The following is a 20,938-nucleotide window of genomic DNA, read 5'->3' on the forward strand; positions in this document are numbered from 1 at the left end:
TATGGAGGGGTGAGAACTGGCCTGAGTTCAGACTGCCTGCCAGGGCTGATAAGGGGCCCTCAGGGGCTCCCACAAACGGTTTATCACTGGGGGGGGGGTGTTGTAGCCTGCAGGGCTCAGGAGGGGGCACAAGCATGGAGCGGCTTCGGGGTCTACTCCAGAGAGCGGTAAGACGAGTGGGGTTGGAGGATACCTCAGGCCTTCCATCAGGTCCCCTGGCACCCCCAACCCATAAAACCAACCCCTTCTGACCAGCATCCTGACCCTTCTCCCTCCTCCTCCTGTTCCCCTCTGGCTCCTCCCCTCCAGCCTCCCTCAGGCTCCTCTCCCTGCCTGATGCTCATTCAGCACCCCAAAGTCACAAACACCATTATTGCCCGATCCCTCCTCGTCCCCCAGGCCTTTTCCCCTTATCTCATGCTGGCCCTGTCCCCCACAGCAACAGTTGTCCCCACAAGGCTCTCAGAACATCTACAAACGTGTGGAAGGTCCCCATCAGGGGCGACTGGAGGAGGAAGAGGAAGACAGGGAGGAGGGGGCCGAGCTGCCTGTCCACTTCTGCCCCATGGAGCTGAAGGGCCCTGATTCCCCAGGCTCTAGAGCTGGGCTGCCAAACCTCATACCGTGGGCAGCAGCAGGACGAAGGGCTGCCCCCTACCTGGTCTTGACTGCCCTCCTGATCTTCACTGGGGGTGAGTCATGCCCTTGCCCCGCAGTGAAGGGCCTGGACTGGGGGAGATTTCTGGTGTCCACAGAGGGGCACAAGGAGAATCTCTTCATCTTGCCACCCACCAGCCTTCCTTCTGGGCTACGTGGCCTTCCGAAGGTCCTGTCAAGCATGTGGGGACTCCTTGTTGGTGGTCAGTGAGGACGTCAACTATGAGCTGGGCCTGGACTCCCGTCAGGGCACTTTGTACTGGAGCGACCTCCAGGCCATGTTCCTGCGGCTCTTGGGGGAGGGGCGCCTGGAAGACACCATCAGGTAAGATCAGCCTGCCCCCTTCCTGGTCCTCAGTGTCCTCTCCTCTCAGACTGGCCTCCCTTTCTGTTTGCCCAGGCCCCTGGTGTCTGGTGTCTGGTCCCCTCCGAGTTCTTCCACCTGCTTCATTGGTCTCCTGGTTCATTGGAAGGATGGCAAGCACCTAGAGCTGAACTCCAGGGGGCTGAGTCTCTGAGGGTGGCATATTTTGGAGATGAAGATGCTAACTAAATGAGAAGAGAAGGGTCAACATAAGGCAGGACAAACCCAGAAAGGTCCTGCGTGCTGTACCTGGGGGCCAGGATACCAAATTGGCAGGAGGGAGCTCTGTGGGACTCAGAGGAGGAGTGTTTCAGGAGATAAGGAAAAAAAAAGTGAATGCATTTGTAGGGACAGACCCCCAACTACATTGCGGGAGGATGCCAGCCAGACTATGCAGGCCTATGGTGCAGCAAAGATAGCCTGTGTCTCTCCTCCTGTGAGGTAGTCCCTACACCCTAGGGGAAGGAGCCCAGCTAGGTCCAGAGAAGAGGTCAACCCACCCACGGCCCTCATCTGGTTGGGAATCATGTTCAGTGGGTCCTCCTGGGATTTCTAAGTAAATAATATAAATTGTAGTGAGCAAGAGACACATATTCTCTTTTCTGATGCTTGTATGTTTTATGTCATTTTCATTTCTTACTGCATTAGAGACAGCATGAATTTGGATATTGGTGATGGTAGCTATCTTGGCCTACTTCCTGATTTTAATAGGAATTTTTTAATCGTACTTTGTTATTGAGTATGAAATTTGCTACAGACTTTGTATGGCTTTCAAAAACTTCAATTGGCCAGCTGCAGTGGTGCACCCCTGTAATCCTAGGAGGCTCAGGAGGCTGAGGCAGGAGGATCGAAAGTTCAAAGCCAGCCTCAGCAACTTAGTGAGGCCCTACACAACTCAGAAAGACCCTGTCTCTAAATAAAATATAAAAACGGGCTGGGGATGTGGCTCTGTGATTAAGCACAATCCCCAATACCCCAAAAAAATTGAATTAAAGAAGTTTCTATTCCTAGCTTACTGAGACCTTTTTATTTTATTTTATTTTATTTACAGTACTAGGGATCAAACTCAGGGCTTCACACATGTTAGCCAAGTACTGCTCTACCATTGAACTACATCCCCAGCCCAAGACCTTTTTCTTTTATTGATATTATGTAATGATCAGGAAAGGAAAAACAGTATGGAATTTTTAAAAAAATATTTATTTTTTAGTTGTAGTTGGACACAATACCTTTTATTTATTCATTTACTTACTTACTTATTTATTATTTTTGGTACTGGGGATTGAACTTAGGGGCACTCGACCACTGAGACACACTCCCAGCCCTATTTTGTATTTTATTTAGAGACAGGGTCTCACTGAGTTGCTTAGCACCTTGCTGTTGCTGAGGCTGGTTTTGAACTTGAGATCCTCCTGCCTCAGCCTCCCGAGGCATTGGGATTACAGGCGTGTGCCACCATGCACAGCTTTATTTATTTATTTTTATGTGGTGCTGAGAATCGAACCCAGTGCCTTGCACATGTTAGGCGAGCGCTGAGCCACAACCCCAGCCTTGGAGTTTTATTATTATTATTATTATTATTATTATTATTTATGTACTAAGAAGAGACCACATGATTTTTCTTTTTTAATATTTACATCATAATTTGTATTCATAGATTTCTTCATTTAAACTTGATCAAGGAATGTTATTACATTTTTGATACACTGGTAGAAACTTGATCAAGAAGTTTTTTCCTTTTGCTAAAAGACCTCAAATCTGTGGCCTCTACAACATTTAGGGATTTTGTTTGTTTTCTTGAGCAGCACTTGGCAGCCCCAGGACTGGCTGAGGAGGTGGATGATTTGACAGGTCTAGGAACATGGTTAGCACTGTGGCTCCATCCCAGGCAGGGAGGAGAGGGTGGCATCTCGGGGCAGGGCGATGAGCTGATGTGAGGCTCTAGTTTGGCTGGGAGGGGAGGGAAAGCAGAGAGAGAAATTGATGGACGTGGAGAAACTGGACAATCTGGAATGCCTGGGTTCAGGAGCAGATATGCTGGGTAAGGGAGCTGGTTGGAGCCTGAAAAGGTCTAGTCAGAGAGTGGATTCTGGAGCTTTGAAGTCGGATCTGATAAACTCTCACTGTTTCTCTTGGAGTCTGCAGTACTTACCACAGTGCCTGGTACTTTGTGGTTTCCAGTAAATCCTCAATGGATAAATATTCCAGAGATGGAGTTCTGGGTAACGAATGACAAGAGCCAGGAAGTGACCAGGGAATTGTGTTGGTGGTAACATGGATGAAGTCATTTATTCATTTACCTAACAATTTTTTTAGTACATGCTATGTGACAGGTACTAAGCTGAACTGGTGGACATCTGACATCACAGAGACCAAACAGTCTGACCCTCCTGTTATAGAGCTTGCAGTCCACTGGAGGAAATCAATAGGAAACTAACAGTCACATTCACGACCATATAATCATTACTGGGATCATGGCTTTGAAAGAAAAGTAAAGGGTATGACAAATGACCATTATCAGAGGACCCGATTTAGACCGAGGGTCCGGGAAGGATTCCTTGAGGAACTGACAGCTGAGATCTGAGGGATGAGTAGTGTGCCAGGAAAAAAAGTAGGTGGCAAATCATTTCAGGCCCCAAAATGACATGTGCAAAGGGTCTGGAGCACGGACCTGGACTTGGCTCTCCAGGGCTACAAACGTTGTTTTAGACTTTTTTTTTCCTTTTTAAAATATTTTTAGTTGTCTATGGACACAATAACTTTATTTTATTTATTTATTTAATTTTTTTTATGTAGTGTTGAGTATTGAACCCAGTGCCTCACATGTGCTAGGCAAGCACTTTACCACTGAACCTCAACCCCAGCCCTGTTTTGGGCTGTTTCATTCAATCAAAAATCTTCATCTGGGGCTGGAGATGTGGCTCAAGCGGTAGTGCGCTCGCCTGGCATGCGTGCGGCCCGGGTTCGATCCTCAGCATCACATACAAACAAAGATGTTGTGTCCGCCGAGAACTAAAAAATAAATATTAAAAATTCTCTCTCTCTCTCTCTCTTTAAAAAAAATATTTAAAAAAATCTTCATCTGAATATGTAAAGATTGTTCCCTAAATTATACAGTCTGACAACTCTTTCCATAACATCTACATTATATTAGGTGTTATAAATACTCTAGAGATAATTTAAAGTATCTGGGAGGATACATGTGTATTATATGCAAATATAACTATGCAATTTTATGTAAGGGACTTGATCATCAGTGGACTTTAGTATTTGCAAGGGTCCTTGAACCAATCCCTTGTGGATACCCAGGGATGAGACTCAACATGTAAAGTTGTTTTATGTGTATGTGTAGGTTTTTTAAAACAGTAATGTTGGGAATGGTAGAGTGTGTGCTTAACATGTATAAGGCACTGGGTTCAGTGGTTCAACCCCTGGCACCTAAACACACACACACACACACAATGCTTGTGTAAAATGCATTTTTTTTTTTTTTGTACTGGGGATTGAACCCAGAGGGGCTTTACCACTGAGCTACATCCCCAGCCCTTTTTATTTTTTGAGACAAGGTCTCACTACGTTGCTGAGGCTGGTCTCAAACTTGCAATACTCCTGCTCAGCCTCCCAAGTCACTGGGATTACAGGTGTGCACCACTGTGCCAGCTAAAAATTATTTCTAAACTTAAGCAACATGGAAAAATAAAAGTTCTTTTTTTAAAAAAAAAAAAAAAACTTTTTTAGTTGTTGATAGATGTTTATTTCATTTATTTATACGCGGTGCGGAGAATCGAATCCAGTGCCTCACACATGCCAGGCAAGTGTGCTACCACCAAGCCACAGCCCCAGCCCCCCAAAATAAAAGTTTTTACAAAATCACTCCAAGACCCATTAATCAGATATAGCTATGGTTAATGTGTTTTTAATTTAGATTTTTTTTTTTAAACTTCACACAATGTTTTAAAGTTCTGTCTCTATTGCTGTGTAGTCAATTGTTCCTTGCTGCTACACAGGACTTCCAGTGCGATTACCATATTTTATGTACCCATTGATTGATTGGGTGCAACTCCAAACAAGCACTTGAGATTCTGGATGGGAACTGAGTTGGGGGGAAAGACATGGCCTTGAGCCCATGGACCATCGTGGTCCTTGTGAGAGCTGAAGATGGTGGCAGAGACTAAGGGGTCTCATCCACAGAGATTCTGATGCAGTGCAGCACTGGGGACCATGGTGAGGTGTGGAGGGGAATGATAAGCTAAATGCTATAGTCCTCAATGAGAATGGATGATTGGTCAGAAGCTACCAACAGTGAGGAGGGAAGGGCTGCAGAACTGGATGGCTGGGTTTCCATAAGAAGAGAGTTTCACCCAGGAGAAATGGTCAGAAATCAAAATGGAGAACCAGAAGACCTCACTGCAAACCCAGGGCAATGAGAACCGAGCCATGCTCTCTGAAGTCCCTCTGTGGACTCAACTAAGAGCCAGGTCTCTGCCTAGGACAGATGTAGAAGAGGTATTCTGTGATGATCAATGGGGACAGGACTTTGTTTGCCACAGAGGGCACAGTTGGAGCCAGATGACAGGTAAGCCAGGGACAGCCCAGGACAGACAGTGAGATGGGAGAGCAGTAAGAGTTAAGGTGACAATCTGTGGGTGGAAACTATGACAGAAGGTGCTGTCTGCAGTAGACCACGTGATTCAACATTAAGGGTCCCAACCTTGGTGCAGTGTCTTCAGGAGACCCAGGTGAAGGAGGAGGTGCAAAACAGGGTCTGCTGCCTGGGCACACAGGCCCGCCTCTGCAGGTGCCTGCGGGCAGTGCCCCCATGCCCCACATGCAGGGGGAAGCAACATGGACCCAGGAGTTTGGTCACAGCCAGGAAGAAGCTAAGGGATGGTGGACAGGCTCCCTGGCTATGGGAAGCTAAGGTCGAGTAGGAGGCCCTGGAGAGGCTGGGGGCAGAGTCCTGGCGGTGATGGGAGAGAACCAATCCATTAGGAGAGTCCCCAAACTTAGCCCCTCACTGGCCCTACCCTGGGATGACCCCACTTCTCTGGCATCCTTCTCTGTTCCTTCCCACTCCTGCAGGTTCCTGATGGACCACCCCTGTCCCCTTCTGGGCCTCAATTTCACCTCTCTCCACTCAGGGAAACCAGCCTTCGCCAACGGGTGGCCGGCTCCCCCGGGATGGCTGCCCTGGCTCAGGACGTCGTTGCAGCGCTCTCCCACCAGAAGCTGGACCACGTGTGGACAGACACCCACTACGTGGGGCTGCAGTTCCCCGACCTGTGAGTGCGCGGGGCGGGGGCGGGGGCGCGCGATGGGGGTGCGCTTAGACGCTCACCTCCCCCGCTCCTCAGGGCTCATCCCAACACTCTGCGCTGGCTCGACGAGACCGGGAGGGCCGGGGAGCAGCTGCCGCTGGAGGACCCCGACGCCTACTGTCCCTACAGCGCCACCGGCAACGCCACGGTGAGCGCCTCTTGCCCACCCCCAGCATGCGGAGCAGCGCGCGCACTTCCCGGGGCCGCGGAGGAGAGATGCGGGCAGCAAGCCTCACGGTCCCTGGCGTCCCCAGGGAAAGCTGGTGTACGCCCACTACGGGCGACCGGAAGACCTGCAGGGCCTGCGGGCCAGGGGCGTGGAGCTAACCGACAGCCTCCTGCTGGTGCGTGTCGGGGTGACCAGCTTTGCCCAGAAGGTAAGGGTCCTTGGATCGGGCAGCATGCAGAGCGTGCGGGCTGGGAAACCCAGGGGTTGACCTAACCATGGAAAGCTTCTAGAGGCTATAAAAGGAGAAAGGAAAGATCAATCATCCTGCTGTCATATATGACAAGTTCGAATAAAAAAAAAAATGTTGGTGGCCACAAAATCGGGAGGTTCGTGGACATCAGATGGGGGGTTAGAGTCTGTAGGGGGGGCATCGAGGATGAACACCCACTGTGGCCCTCTGATAGGCCAGCCGATGCCTCGGAGGGCCCATTAAGGATGGTCAGCAGCAGATCAAAGGGACTATTTCACTTTTCCTTGCTTTCCTACCCTCCCCTAGGTGGCCAGTGCCCAGGACTTTGGGGCCAAAGGAGTGCTCATATACCCTGACCCAGCAGATTTCTCCCAGGACCCACACAAGCCAAGCCTGTCCAGCCACCGGGCTGTATATGGACATGTGAGTCTGGGGAAGCCAGTAGTGCTTTCCTGAGGTCCAGGCCACAGGTCCTTGGAAATGGGGCTAGCCCAGCCCAGTTTCAGAATGGGCACTCTTTTCCCACAGGTGCATCTGGGAACTGGTGACCCTTATACGCCTGGCTTCCCTTCCTTCAACCAAACCCAGTTCCCTCCAGTGGCATCCTCTGGCCTCCCCAGCATCCCTGCCCAGCCCATCAGTGCAGACATTGCCTTCCGCCTGCTAAGGTGAGGGGAGACAGGGAGGCAGAGAGCGGGATGCAAACTAGAAAAAAGGAGACTCCTTTTCTGAGTGAACACGTTTTACTAGGGTCCAGCATTTAGCAAATAGAGCTCTCACTAGATTTCAAAACCCATCTCTGCTGGGCACCCTGGAGCAGGGCACAACCTGTACAACTGCCCACGGCTGCCCTGACTGCGCTACCCCCACCTCAGATGAGGTACAGAGGCAGAGACATGGAGGCCAAGGGTGGGAGAGAGAGTAAAGCGGGATCTCTGGGTTCTTATATAGCCTGGACAGCTCTTTCTGCCACTTCTAACCCTTTCTGCTCTATCCCTTTCCAGGAAGCTTAAAGGCCCTGTGGCCCCTCAGGAATGGCAAGGGCGCCTCCCAGGCTCCCCTTATCGCCTGGGCCCCGGGCCAGGCCTGCACCTAGAGGTCAACAACCATAGAACCTCCACTCCCATCAGCAACATCTTTGGCTGCATTGAGGGCCTGGCAGAGCCAGGTGGGTCTCCCTTGCCCAGCACCCACAGCTTGTGGGAACAGAGCCCTTGCTCATAACCCCTGCCACACGGGGCAGATGTAGGGGGCCCTGGAGAGGAAGCAGGAGGGGTATCCAGGGGAGGGAGACTGGCAAGTGGAGGCTGAACTGGGACTGATGGGGGTTGCAGTGAGGAACCCACATGACCACAGACAGAATGGGAGCATTGCTGGGGAGTAAGCTCCTGAGCCTGGGAGGTGAGTAGACACAGGTGGGATGGACAGGTTATTTATAACTGAGACTCAGCATAAAAGAGGTCCAGTTAGCTGGATGACTATTCCAAATACGACTTCATGATGGTGGGGAATTGAAGTAGGTTGTTGACCTGGAGAAGAGGGCACCAGACACTTGGGGAAGAGTGTGGCCCTGTTAAGCACCCAGATAAGCACCAGGGAGAGGTGCAGGAGCCCTGTGATGAGCCTCGGGTGAGGATGCGGGAGGTGGGAGCGGGGGTGCGGGGGGAAGATTTTGGGTACTTCCAGTGTAAGAGGTGGGACCCAAACAAATCCTTTCCAGATCACTATGTTGTCATCGGGGCCCAGAGAGATGCATGGGGCCCAGGAGCAGCCAAGTCGGCTGTGGGGACAGGCATACTACTAGAGCTGGTGCGGACCTTTTCCTCCATGGTGAGCAATGGTAAGGTCAGGGCCTGGGCCTGGGCTGGGCAGAGCTGTCGGGTGCAGCTGCAGGGGTGGGGCAGAAAGGCAGTTGGGAGCTCAGAGCAGAGGGAGGTCACTGGGACCTGGGCTCCACACCTGGCACCTCCACAGCCTAGCATGTGTCCTTAAGCAAGTCATTTCACCTCTATTTTTTCATCTAAAAATGAAATAATGGTGTCTCTGGGTCTGAGTGGAAAGTTAAGCAGAAATTCCATATACAGCATCATCCCCATCACTATTATAGTCAAGTCAGGGCAGATGCAGGGAAAGATGGGCTGGGATGGGGGTTGATGAGAGGGAAGAGGAGACCCCTTGGGGACTAGGACAGAGGAAGACAAAGGGGAATCTTTGGTGGTTCCCAGAAGAGCCCATCCTTCTTGTCCCCTCATCCCAGGCTTCCGACCCCGCAGAAGTCTTCTCTTCATCAGCTGGGATGGAGGCGACTTTGGGAGTGTGGGCTCCACAGAGTGGCTGGAGGTGATTTGGATCCGGGCAGGTAGCCAGGGGGTGGGGAGAGGTATGGTGTGGGTTCCTTCTCCATACTCTTCCCCCACCCACAGGGCTACCTCAGTGTGCTGCACCTCAAAGCTGTAGCCTACGTGAGCCTGGATAACGCAGTGCTGGGTGAGCTGGGGCAATGCCACCACCTGGCCCCCTCAGGCCCACCCTGGCCCCTGGGCCCATTCCTAAACCTGGTATGCCTCCCCTCCCCTCTCTTCAAGGGGACGACAAGTTCCATGCCAAGACCAGCCCACTGCTGATCAGCCTCATTGAGAACATCCTGAAGCAGGCAAGAGATGGGTCAGGAAGAAGGGATAAGGGGAAATTGCGGGGCGGGGGCGGGGCCTAACCACACCCCCCCACCTGCCCCCAGGTGGACTCTCCTAACCACAGTGGGCAGACTCTCTATGAGCAGGTGGTATTCACCAATCCCAGCTGGGATGCCGAGGTGTAAGTTGGGGTGGGGTGGGAAGCAGGGGGTTGGGAGGAACCTGAGCCCACGGAGCCCCCCAACCTACCTGCCCCCAGGATCCGGCCGCTGCCCATGGACAGCAGCGCCTATTCCTTCACGGCCTTTGCCGGGGTCCCTGCGGTGGAGTTCTCCTTCTTGGAGGTGAGACTTTCCGGCCCTGCTCCAGGGCACCAATCCCTGGGTTTGTGGGAAGCACGCCCCTGGCCCTAGCCCCTCCCTGTCCCGGCAGGATGATCCGGCGTACCCATTCCTGCACACGAAGGAAGACACATACGAAAACCTGCACAAGATGCTGCAAGGCCGACTGCCCGCCGTGGCCCAGGCTGTGGCCCAGCTCGCTGGGCAGCTCCTCATCCGCCTGAGCCACGACCACCTGCTGCCCTTCGACTTCGGCCGCTATGGGGACGTGGTCCTCCGGCACATCGGCAGCCTCAACGAATTCTCTGGGGACCTCAAGGTCCAAGATGCCAACCTTGCTCCCAGCCTCTGGGGGTTGGGGGTGCTCTATCCTTATAGGGTGCTGCCTAGGTCAGGGGGTCCAGCCCCTCAGCCCCCCTCACTCAGTCCCCGGAGTCTAGGTCCTCTGACTCCTGCCTCCAGTCATCCTAGCCCCGAGGACACAACCGGTACCTTCCAAGCCCCAGGCATCTGTCCTCTCCCAACCTCAAATGTCCAGGGTCTTCTCCCTGCATCCTATCCCCAGTCCTCTGTTCCTCTATACCTCTCCCATCCTGCAAGGCCCAAGGTCCCAGCTCTGTCCCCTGGCACCTTGACCCTATCCTAGGCCGGGGTCCCGGTCCCTGCCTTCGGCCCCAGCCCGCGCCTTGCCCTCAGGCCCGCGGGCTGACCCTGCAGTGGGTGTACTCGGCGCGGGGAGACTACATCCGGGCGGCCGAGAAGCTGCGGAAGGAGATCTACAGCTCAGAGGAGAGGGACGAGAGGCTGATGCGCATGTACAACGTGCGCATCATGCGGGTGAGGCCCCGCCCCTCCCGTCCCTTTCCGGTGGCAGCGCGGACACCTTTGCCTTAGCGCACGCGCTGCTCTCCAAGCTTGTGTTCGTCGCTTGGCTGCTCTTTCCCTGTCCGCCCGGCGAGCCTTGTTGTGGACATAGTGCTCACAGACCAGCCAGGCTGGAGGAGCTGCGGGGTCACAGAGGCAGGCCCTGCAGAGTGATGAAATGGACAGGCGGGACCAACCCAGTTCCCACTTACTTCTCCCGCCCCTTTGGAGGGACAAAGCGTAGTCCACAGTACAAGGGGCACTGGGTTATAGCCTGGGAGGTGCCAAAGACCAAAGAATTGGGAGGGTGGAACGTTCTCTTCTGATAATGAGGTGGGTGGAATCCTGAGAGGCTGCTTGGAGTAGGCGTCAAGAAAAAGTTAAGCGCTGATTCCCTCGCTAATCCCTCCTGTGTATCTTTGAATACTTGGAGGTCCACCCGTCTCCAGTTCGTATTCTTCCATTTTCTCACCGTAAGAATTCAACCCCTCAGGGAAAAGGTCTATAGGGTAAAACTAGAAGTAGGATCGATCATACTCAGCAAGTGTGGGGTGAACAGGAAGCCAACAATGTACGCCACATGAGCACAGGTGTGCCAATGCCCATGTCCTTTGGCGTCACTCATTCAGTTTACAAACCTGTCTTTCCTGCTCTTTCTCCTTGCCTTCAGGATCTCCTCTTCCTTCTCTCTTGATCCCTTATTCTCCACTTCCCTCTGTCCCCACCACTGAGATATACGTGGGCCTGGGGCGATCCAAGAGATTGGCTATGTTTCGTTCTCATTTATAGGTCTTGGTTTAATTTCTGATACCTTAGACTCCAAGGACGAACCCCTGTCCCCATCAAGGGATAAAGAGCACTTGTGTGTGCGGAACGTGACTCAGGCTTAGGGAGGCGAAGGAAAAGACTAGGACTTAAGAGCCAGAAATACAGGGCTGTGCTAGACCCAAGGAATTTTGTGGCTCTAAACCAGCAATTGGCAACCTATAGGCAGCAGGCCATATTCAGCATGGCGCCTGCTTTGTAAATAAAGCTTTCTTGCAGCACAGCAATGCTCATTGCTTTTCATATTGTCTGTGGTTGCTTTCACGCTACAGTAGCAGGGCTGAGTAGTTGGGTCTTGAACAGGCAGAACTTCAGTTGGTTCAAAGAAAAGAGGACATTTCAGGGTGGAGAGACCCAGAACGAGGGTGTGGCAATAAAACAGGTCTGGCATCCTTGGAAACAGGGTGGACCAGCAGAGCCAGAATAGAGGCCCTTTAGAGAGGCAGAGGAAGAGAGTGGCAACCCAGAGAGTGGCTTAGGGGTCAACAGTGGGAGGCCTTCAATGCCAGGATAAGAAGTTTGGATTTTGGTTCTGGGCATCAGGAAAATCTGGAGCCAGCAGATGATGTGGGCAAAGTGGAGTTTTTAGAAAGGATTTTGACCAGAGAGTAAATGGCTGAGAAGGGAATGAGGTTGAGAAGGCTGAGCTCTGGATGAGGATGGCAGGTGGACAGACTGATGTGAAGCATTTGGACGGAAAAATAGGGTATTAAGGGAACAGAAGCTGCCATGTGCTAGGGGCTTTACTTCACTTTGCCTAATAGAACTTCCTAGACCCAGTGAGGTTGCTAGTATTGTATGCAGATAATGAGACTCAGAGAGACTAAATAACTACCCAAGTTACACAGAGCGATAGAGCTGAAATTTGGGCCAGGTGATCTGACCTCATAGCCTGTACCCACCCCACACTCACCTGCAAGGTTGAGAGCCCAGGCTCTGGGGAAGACCGATGCTCTTAGCAAAATGAGGACATAAAGCAGGGTTTTTGTCTTTGTTGTGTGGTGCTAGGGATTGGCCCCTGGGCCCCAGGAGTGCTAGAAAAGTGCTCCCCCGCTGAGCTATACCTTGCTCAGGTATTACTTGCTCAGGTTTTGGAAGAGATTGGCTCTAGTATGTGAGTGGGGCTATGTCCAGGTGGCCCCTATCCTGTGGGGCAGGATTCCAGTGGATGATTTGGTGAGGAGATTTGGCAGTGTGCCCACAGAGGTCCTTGAAGACAGAGAGACAGATGAGCTCTGTGTGCAAATACATTTGAAAAGATGTGAGCATCTGAGGTCCCCTGTAGAGATTGTTTTTTTCTGGGGTGGTGCCTAGGCAATGATGATTTAAAACCTTCCCTGGGTGACTCTTAACATCCATCCAGGGCTGAAAACGTGGGACTATAGGTAAAGAAGGACAGAGGGAGATCACACCTTGAGATCTGCCCACAGACGGGATCAGAAAGGTGGAAGAATGACCAGGAGTGAGAGCATCTGGGGAAAGAGGGAACAGCACTGTGGCAGAAGATGACAGTGTGCTTCATCAGGACTGGGCTGTCTCTTGACCTTTGCTCTGTGGACATTGGCAGAGGCGGGGCAGAGTGACGGTGGGGGGAGTGCGGTATTGAACGGCAGGGCAGCAGGAGGCTTTGGGCAGGTGCGTGAATGGATGAGGGCGACTGGGGCGATCTAGACGCAGCTGTGGGCGCTGGGCATAGAACGACGAGAACAGAACCCAGCACAGCTGGAGGAGGCATCCTCCCCGGCTGCTGGTGATGTCACAGGATGGCTGCTCATGATTGGACAGCTAAAGGGAGGTGGGCCTTAAGGAAGCCGCTGGACAATATTTTTGAAGTAGGCACTGGGTCCCCAGGTCCGCTAGGAACTGCTGGAGGGAGGCGTGGTTGGCACCTTCGCCCTGGGCACAGGGTCCCCACCCCGACCTGATTTCCTCTTGGTGCAGGTGGAGTATTACTTGCTGTCCCAGTACGTGTCGCCGGCCGACTTCCCGTTCCGACACATCTTTCTGGGCCATGGAGACCACACGCTGGGCGCCCTGCTCGACCACCTGCAGCTGCTGCGCTCCAACAGTTCCGGGGCCTCCCCCAAGTTGTCCCAGGCTCTGGGCTTCCAGGAGAGCCGCTTCCGGCGCCAGCTGGCCCTGCTTACCTGGACGTTACAGGGGGCAGCCAACGCGCTTGGAGGAGACGTCTGGAACATTGATAACAACTTCTGAGGCCTGCCTGGAACCCCACAGGCTCCTGACCCCTGCTGAGGAATCTTGATCTCCCTGCTTGAGTGGTGCAGGGCGAAGGAGGTGACCCATGTACCTCTCACTGCGACCGATTTCTCATTAACCCATCCGATTTCTCCACCGGCTCTGCGCAGACACCCACACACCCCTGGTCCTACAGTGCAGATGAATAGCTCATCCGTCGTGCGACGGTGAGCAGCATCCTTTGGGGCCATCACAGCCTCCTTTCCATTTCAGGAGCAGGGTCCCCAGTACCCAGAACCCACTCTGAGAGCTTTGCTGGGCTCTGGGACCTGGCCAGTTCCCTTAATGGGAGAGACAGCTTTAGGGCCAACAGGTGGTTTGTGGCGGGAGGGGCACCGGTTCGGATGGCAATAAACCACCTGGTTATATGTTATTCATAAGCACTTTATGCTTCCTCCTGTCCCCCTTCCCCGCCTACCCCTCCCTTGAGACCTGGGGAACAGAAGGGGTCAGAGAGGATGTGAGTAGGACACAGCCTCCACTGGGAGCATTGAGCTGTGTGTTACCTTGGGAAACTGCCTGAGCAAATGATGAAGGCCTGTTGTGGTTCTCCGAAGACCACCATGGGGCTGGGCTGGAGGACTGACATTGGAACCAGGGACAGCTACATTATTTGCAAGGCCTGGTGCACAGTGAAAATGAGGGACTTTTGTTCAAAAAGTGGAAACAGCGCTTTATTCTCCCACAGTCTCCACCTGTCTGGGTGTTTTGTCACACTCTGGCATAGAGATGCTTAGCGTGAGTGCAGACCCTCCCAGGTACCCAGGCTTCTGCTCCAGTTTGGTAGAAAGAACCTGTGTGCCTAACCCTGACCTTCCTTGTTCTTGTGCCCAGTCCCCTGCTGGGAAAGGAAGATGGCAGCTATCCCTGGTAGGGGCAGGGGGGTCAGCAAAGACTCACCCCTGGGATGCAGGTGTCTCAGCATACGCTCCAGCTCACTTCACTTCTCTCTCTCTTTTTAAAAGGTGTTTATAGTTTTATTCTACTACTACTTTTAAATATATCAAGCAATTCTACATATATAGAAGGACTAGATATTCCACATGAGCACTCGTCCACTATGCACACAACAACTGGTAAATAAAATTGCACATGTAGCAATGGTTTCCTTCTAAAACATAAATTCAAGATGATATTAAGAATTTCCAGCCAGGCATGGTGATGCACGCCTGTAATCCCAGTGGCTCTGGAGGCTGAGGCAGGAGGATTTGAGAGTTCAGAGCCAGCCTCGGCAACAGTAAGACACTAAGCAACTCGGTAAGACCCTGTCTCTAAATAAAATATAAAATAGTGCTGGGGATATGGCTCAGTGGTCGAGTGCCCCTGAGTTCAATCCCTGGTGTACACACAAAGAATTTCCAGGGGCTGGAGTTGTAGCTCCGTGGTAGAGTGCTTGCCTAGCACATGCGAGGCACTGTGTTCAATCCTCAGCACCACATACAAATAATAATAATAATGATAATATTAAAAAAAAAGAATTTCCAGGTGGCTAGCTCAGGAGGAGAACTTGCAGAAGGATCACAAGTTCAAAACCAGCCTCAGCAATGAGGCCCTAAGCAACTTAGCAAGACCCTGTCTCTAAATAAAAATATTAAAGGGCTGGGGATGTGGCTCCATGATTAAGCACCCCTGGGTTCAATCCTCAGTACAAAAAAAAAAAAGAATTTTTCAGACAGCAACTTCAGAGCATAAACTCCAAATACTGGGTTCCCTTATGAGAATGGGTCCTGGAAGACTAATGGTCACACACCTGCTTGATTGGCCCTGCCTTGGACATCTGTCCCTGGAATTGCCTTTGGCCAATCTTTGTCCACTGACAAAGTCTGAGCTACAAGAGGGCAGGGGATTGTAAATGCTGGTGCCTTTTTCTTTTTAGTCACAGCTTCTGGAGGCACGGTAGTGGCCTGACTCTTTTTCCCTGGGCAGTGATATAATCTTAGGGCCTATCTCCTGGTCATCTGCTCCCAGCATGGCATGAGACACCTCACCTAGCTCCTCAGGACACTGGGAAATAGTGGCCACTGAGGTTAAGGTCTGGGATGCCCCTTCTGGGTTCAGGATGAAACTGCCCTCTTTAGCCCCATGAGCCTGACTTGGTGGATTCTGGGGACTCTAAATCTCAACTATTTGCTTCCCAGACATACACTCCAGAGAAAACTTCCTAAATGGCCCCACTTCTTCCCCTTGTCTCTTTGTTCCTTACAGCAGACAGAATAATGGTCTCAGCAGAGGAGCCTACTTCCTAATCCCTGAAACCTGAAAAAGAATGTCATCTTGCATGATGATGTGACTAAGATTTAAGAGATGGGGAGTGTTATGAGCTCAATTTGTGCCTCACAAATTCACTTTCCCCCCTCCCCCTCAGGGATTGAACACAGGGCCACTCAACCACTAAGCCACTTCTCCAGCCCTTTTTGAATTTTATTTAGAGACAGGGTCTCACTGAGTTGCTTAGGGCTTGCTAAGTTACTGAGGCAGGCTTTGAATTCGTGATCCTCCTGCCTCAGCCTTCAGAGCCACTGGGATTACAGGCATGCATCATCACGTGTCTGGCCCAAATTCACATCTTAAAGCCCTAACTCCTGGAACCTCAGAATGTGATGATATTTGGATATAGGAACTTTAAAGAAGTGACTAAGTTAAAATCCAATCCAATCTCACTGGTGTCCTCATAAGAGGAAATCTGGACACACAAAGAGGCACCAGGGATAGAGCACTAGCCTAGCAGAGGTGAGGCCTAGCGGAGGTGAGGCCCCGGGTTCCATTCCGAGCAGTGGGAGAAAAAAAAAAAAAAAGATGGAGGGAAAGGCCATGAGCCAAGGAACACAGGTGGACTCTCCAAGCTGGAAAAGAGCAAGGAAACAGATGCTCCCTGTTGCTTCTAAGAGAAATGCATCCCTGCAACCACATTGATTTTAGCTCCAGAAGCCTCATTTTGGATTTTTGGCCCCTAGAACTGTAAGAAAATAAATTTATGCTTTTGTTTTTTCTGATGATGGAGATTGAACTCCAGACCTCACACATGCTAAGTGTCCACTCATGCACTTGAGCTACACCCCCAATCCCAATTTATGCTGTTTAAAGCCACTATCATGATGTGTAACAGCAGCTACAGGAAATGAACACTTTCCCATTCCAACTGCTGCAAGCTCAGTATTGTTTTCTAAAAAGTTTGCTTAAAAGGCAGTCTATGTCCCAAGCCCATCTGGCCTCCATCCCATTCCTTCACAGCTGCGTTTCTGGAAGCTTTCTGGGTCCCACTGGCCGTCAGTCCTCTTTACAGGTACATACCACACAAGAACCATTAATCTGTGCTCAACTGCATTTTGGGGGCCCAGGCCCAGCCCCTACAGTACTAATGGCAATCATCCACACATGTAACTCGGTGAGAGGGGTTTCCTGAGCCATGGGAGGTGTGCTTCGGCACACATTGGGTCCATTTTCTGTACACTTATGGGGCCACACCTCACTGTGGCCAGCTCAGGATATGGGAGGGACAAGACTTCTAGGGCAAAACTGGAACAACAGATCACCTTCCAGGGGTGTAACAGACTCAGTCTGTCTAATAAACATTTACTGATTCTTTGTCCCTAACCAACAATCTGCCCAGTGTCACAGAGTCCCCCCTCTTCCCTTTCCCCTCTCCTTCAGCATCTGAAGGAGGGCAGGTGGGCTGGAAGCTACTTTTTGAGGATCTGGTTTTATATTTTCCTGTGCTGTAGTTTCTTCTGCCTGGTTAGAGTGAGGTTATATTAGGCAATGCCATTTCTCACCATCTTGGCAGGGACCTTGGTGTTTCTTATTCATGGGAGTTGAAATATTAAAGGAGAGATAAAATGAGAACAAATAAAGGTCACAGAGGCAGAAAAGGATTCTGGGGACTGTAAGCATGTGGGTAACCCAGGCAAGAGATCCTTCTGGTGAGATGTGGGTTTTGCATCAGGCAGGATTAGGTGACATTTCTGTTTGTTTCATATTAAGTTAGGCAGTTTGGCTTGGAGAACAGGATCCTATGGTAGGACAAAAGACTTTTTTTTTTTTGGGGGGGGGATGATAGTGTGACACCCCCAGCCTAAAGAGTAACTTAAGAATCAACTTGGAGCCAGGCGTGGTGGCTCACACCTGTAATCCCAGCTTCTCAGGAGGCCGAGGCAAAAGGATCATGAGTTCAAAGCCAGATTAAGCAAAAGCAAGGTGCTAAGCAATTCAGTCAGACCCTGTCTCTAAATAAAATACAAATTAGTGCTGGGGATGTGGCTCAGTAGTTAAGTGCCCCTGGGTTCAATCCCTGGTACCAAAAAAAGAAAAAGAAAGAAAAGAATCAACTTGGTAAAGTGGGAGAGTACATATTTAACATGCACGAAGACCTGGGTTCAGTCCTCAGCATCACATGCTCACACACAAGAGAATCAACTTGCCCAATGCCCTAATTTTAGAGGTATAGAAACCAAAGCTCTGAAAACTAAATGACTTGCTCAAGGTCACATGGTCTTTTGGAGGAAACATCAGGATTAGCTCAGGTCTTCTAAATCCCCACTAGGCCTCTTCACTGCCCCAAGCTCCTGGATCCCCTGGGAAAGGGAGTGAGAGGAGCAGAAAGATATCAGGGCATCAAGGAAGGAGTGGAAAGCTAGGAGCAAGTACCCTACATTTCTCATTTAAAAATCCATTTTATTCAACTTGGAAAATGAGTACAAATCCCTGGGTATTTTTCTTGGTGGGAGTTGGGGAACAGATGAGAAGAAGAGGATTGAGGCAAGGTACGTGCATCACAGTGGCTGCCTCAGGTCCCTGCCTGGGGAGGTGATGGTAGGTTGGGGTTGAGCAGGAAGCTCAGGTCCGCAGGAACACCATGGTGAGGAGGCCTGGAGGTAGAAAAAGAAAGAGAAAGTCCCAGGAGCAGTCCTCCCCCGGCCCCTGCTCCCCTTTCTCTACAAGTGGGCCTAGGTCACACTACTACTTGCTCACCTAAGACGTAGGCTGCCACCAATTTTTGTCCCAGGGAGACGTGCAGGACTTGTGGCAGTTGGCTGCCAAGTTCATCCTGGAGTGGGAGCAGCAGGAAGGCCACAGAGACAATGCCGGTCATCAAAAAGAGGAGGAAGGAGCTGGTGGCCAGTTGCTGGCGGGGGTCTGGGAAACAAGGCTCATCAGCATTGACAGTCCCCTAACCCTCTCAACTTTGGTCCCTTTCTTCCCTCTGCCTCATTACTGTCTTCCATACACAATGCAGACCAGCAGAATTGCTCCATAGAGGTCTGTTGTTGAACTGAATTGAGCTGACACCTGATAGGAAGTACGATAGAGCTAAGGAAGAACTCTTTACTCTAAGTAGAAACCAGAAACCAGAGAAATTGTAGTCTTTCTTCCCCTTACTTAATACAAAATCTCAATTAGAAATGTTTTCATCAAAAGGCAAAAAACACTGGACCAGGAAACTTCTTCAAATTCAATTTAGCTCATTTCCAAAGTAATGCTAGTTCCTCCCTCCAGACAGAATTCAAGAATCCCGGTCTTCCAACTCACTCTCCTGCAAGTGTCTTGTCATGGGTGGTGCTGTCCAGGCAGGAGGCTCTGGGTTGGGTGTTGGCTGGGGCGGTCCCTGAAGTTCAAGGGGATAGGCTGGGGCCCGCAGAACTGAGGTGATGTCTTTGCGTCCCACCACTCTGCCCTCGGTCCCTTCCTCAGAGAGCTCAATGCGGAAGCGGTCCTGGATGTCATAGTGGCTGGGAATGGGGGCCACATGGCGAATCACACTAGCTCCAAGACAGGAGAAAAGCCCATCGGGAGGAAGTGAATGAGAAATAGAAATTTAAGTAAATCCAGGCCTCCTCCCCAGAAGCCTTTCCCTTAGGGACACAGAAGGTGGGGAAAACAATTTCAGGAAAACACGGTCTCAGACCTAAGATAATAAGTGGCAGCGACCCCTGGCTTCCATCAGCCTCCCCAACTCCCAACTCACATGTCAATGCAGGACTGAGGCTTCACATATCCTTCTGCATCAAAAACCGTGTATTTGGCAGGTGCTGTACACAGGACTGTGGGATAAAGGCATACAAAGAGACCCTAAACAAGTCTGGCCCCGGTGTAACCAGCGTTCCCTCTGCCTTCTATTCCAGCCAGGAATGGTTAGGATTCTTCTAGTCGCCAAGGGTGGGCATCTGGTCCTGCTCATCTGACTCTTCCAGCCCAACAACGAGCCCATTGAAGGACAACCCCTGAATGTCCTTCCACCAGCCCCCAGATCCCAAGCACGAGATGCCCATTCCTTTACCTCGGAAGCGAAGCGCGGTTCCTGTGGGGTTATAGAGGGTCAGCAGCTGCCGGGGTCCACTCCTTTGGTCCGCCCTGAATACTAGATCCGGGGGAAAGACGAGGACCGGGACAACGGATCCTGAGGGAGGAGGGGCGCCCCGGGACCCCCGCCCAGGGGCCCCCGGACCCACCAGCTCCTGGTCCTGGGGCGCCCCACGGCGCATGCAGGCTCTTGGCGGTCGGACATCCGAGGGCAGAGCTCAGGGGGCAGGGCCTGGAGTCTGTGGCTGGGGGCGCGAGGGACGAAAGAGGACAAGACTAGATCGTTGCGTAAGGCCTGGACTGATTCCGTTGCCACCTCGAAACCCCGCTGGATGCGGCTCTCGCAGACCCAGGCCCAAGCCCCCCCAAACCTCCCCTTCACAGTTCTGGTCCCGCCCCCAAGCTTCACCTCGACGGCCACGCCTACCTCGCCAAACCCTACCCCTCGTGGCTCCCAATCCGGTCCTTTTCTTCCGGCCCGGGTAGCGATCTCCTTATCCCTGCCCCGCTTCAGACCCCGCCTCTTCCGGACTCTTCAGGGCTCCCGCCCAGTCTCTCTGGCCAGACTCCGCCCGCCACAGCGGCCACATCTGGAACTACCCTTTACGCCCCCGGCTCTCCGGGACACCTGTATCTACAATCCCTCCCCGACCTCGGCAGTGCCCGTCGAGCTTCCGTCTCCGAACGGCCGCTCGTGCTATGATGATCACCTTGTGGTCAAAGCACCTGCCAATCAGATGTGGCCAGACTGAGGGCGCCATCTTCCGGAGAGTCCCTTTTCACACTTCCGCCGTACGACCTTTCTCATTGGTCATGACAGCCTCATTTCCGCCTAACTTTACCCTGATTGGTGCCCTTAAAGGCCTCACAGACACCTGGCGCAGGTGATTGGATTAACCCTAGCGACGTAAGACTTTTAGGGCATCTCTTATTCTCACTGGAGTCCCGAAGTAACTCTGGGAGG

At 51.8% G+C, this 20,938-nt stretch overlaps 2 protein-coding genes across 5 annotated transcripts; one reads left to right on the forward strand and one right to left on the reverse strand.

The window, feature by feature from the left end:
* The first annotated feature begins 134 nt into the window (after nucleotides 1-134).
* Tfr2 (transferrin receptor 2) lies at nucleotides 135-14,050 on the forward strand. Its single transcript, XM_027952955.2, has 18 exons — nucleotides 135-167; nucleotides 440-692; nucleotides 796-982; nucleotides 6,163-6,303; nucleotides 6,376-6,487; nucleotides 6,594-6,716; nucleotides 7,065-7,181; nucleotides 7,287-7,426; nucleotides 7,763-7,926; nucleotides 8,479-8,598; nucleotides 9,016-9,098; nucleotides 9,182-9,245; nucleotides 9,344-9,411; nucleotides 9,496-9,572; nucleotides 9,651-9,735; nucleotides 9,824-10,051; nucleotides 10,429-10,569; nucleotides 13,363-14,050. Exons 1-18 carry the CDS (start codon nucleotides 135-137, stop codon nucleotides 13,633-13,635), a joined length of 2,409 nt encoding a protein of 802 aa, XP_027808756.1. The 3' UTR covers nucleotides 13,636-14,050.
* Nucleotides 14,051-18,327: 4,277 nt separating this feature from the next.
* Mospd3 (motile sperm domain containing 3) lies at nucleotides 18,328-20,734 on the reverse strand. Of its 4 annotated transcripts, none has more exons than XM_027952875.3 (6): nucleotides 20,685-20,734; nucleotides 19,952-20,219; nucleotides 19,640-19,715; nucleotides 19,204-19,433; nucleotides 18,646-18,810; nucleotides 18,328-18,542 (listed from the first exon to the last, which is right to left on the reverse strand). In XM_027952875.3, the coding sequence occupies exons 2-6, from the start codon at nucleotides 20,154-20,156 to the stop codon at nucleotides 18,511-18,513; spliced, it is 708 nt and encodes a 235-aa protein (XP_027808676.1). In that variant the 5' UTR covers nucleotides 20,157-20,219; nucleotides 20,685-20,734; the 3' UTR covers nucleotides 18,328-18,510. The 4 variants fall into 4 exon arrangements, with proteins under 4 accessions (XP_027808676.1, XP_027808675.1, XP_027808677.1 ...); XM_027952874.2 differs by lacking the exon at nucleotides 20,685-20,734 and adding an exon at nucleotides 20,402-20,658; XM_027952876.2 differs by lacking the exon at nucleotides 20,685-20,734 and having other exon boundaries at nucleotides 19,204-19,403; nucleotides 19,952-20,385.
* Between the last annotated feature and the right edge of the window lie 204 nt (nucleotides 20,735-20,938).

Source organism: Marmota flaviventris, chromosome 19 (assembly GCF_047511675.1).
Source record: "Marmota flaviventris isolate mMarFla1 chromosome 19, mMarFla1.hap1, whole genome shotgun sequence".
Lineage (NCBI taxonomy): Eukaryota > Metazoa > Chordata > Mammalia > Rodentia > Sciuridae > Marmota > Marmota flaviventris.

What these genes read in the sequence shown, in the direction of transcription:
- Tfr2 (XM_027952955.2), top strand. Translation starts at nt 135, where the DNA reads ATGGAGCGGCTTCGGGGTCTACTCCAGAGAGCG. An exon ending in TTCCTCCATGGTGAGCAATG is followed by an intron (nt 8,599 to 9,015) that starts GTAAGGTCAGGG and finishes CCCTCATCCCAG; the next exon opens with GCTTCCGACCCCGCAGAAGT. An exon ending in CCTGGATAACGCAGTGCTGG is followed by an intron (nt 9,246 to 9,343) that starts GTGAGCTGGGGC and finishes CCTCTCTTCAAG; the next exon opens with GGGACGACAAGTTCCATGCC.
- Mospd3 (XM_027952875.3), bottom strand. Translation starts at nt 20,156, where the DNA reads ATGCGCCGTGGGGCGCCCCAGGACCAGGAGCTGGTGGGTCCGGGGGCC. An exon ending in AACCGCGCTTCGCTTCCGAG is followed by an intron (nt 19,716 to 19,951) that starts GTAAAGGAATGG and finishes TTTATCCCACAG; the next exon opens with TCCTGTGTACAGCACCTGCC. An exon ending in GACAAGACACTTGCAGGAGA is followed by an intron (nt 18,811 to 19,203) that starts GTGAGTTGGAAG and finishes CTTGTTTCCCAG; the next exon opens with ACCCCCGCCAGCAACTGGCC.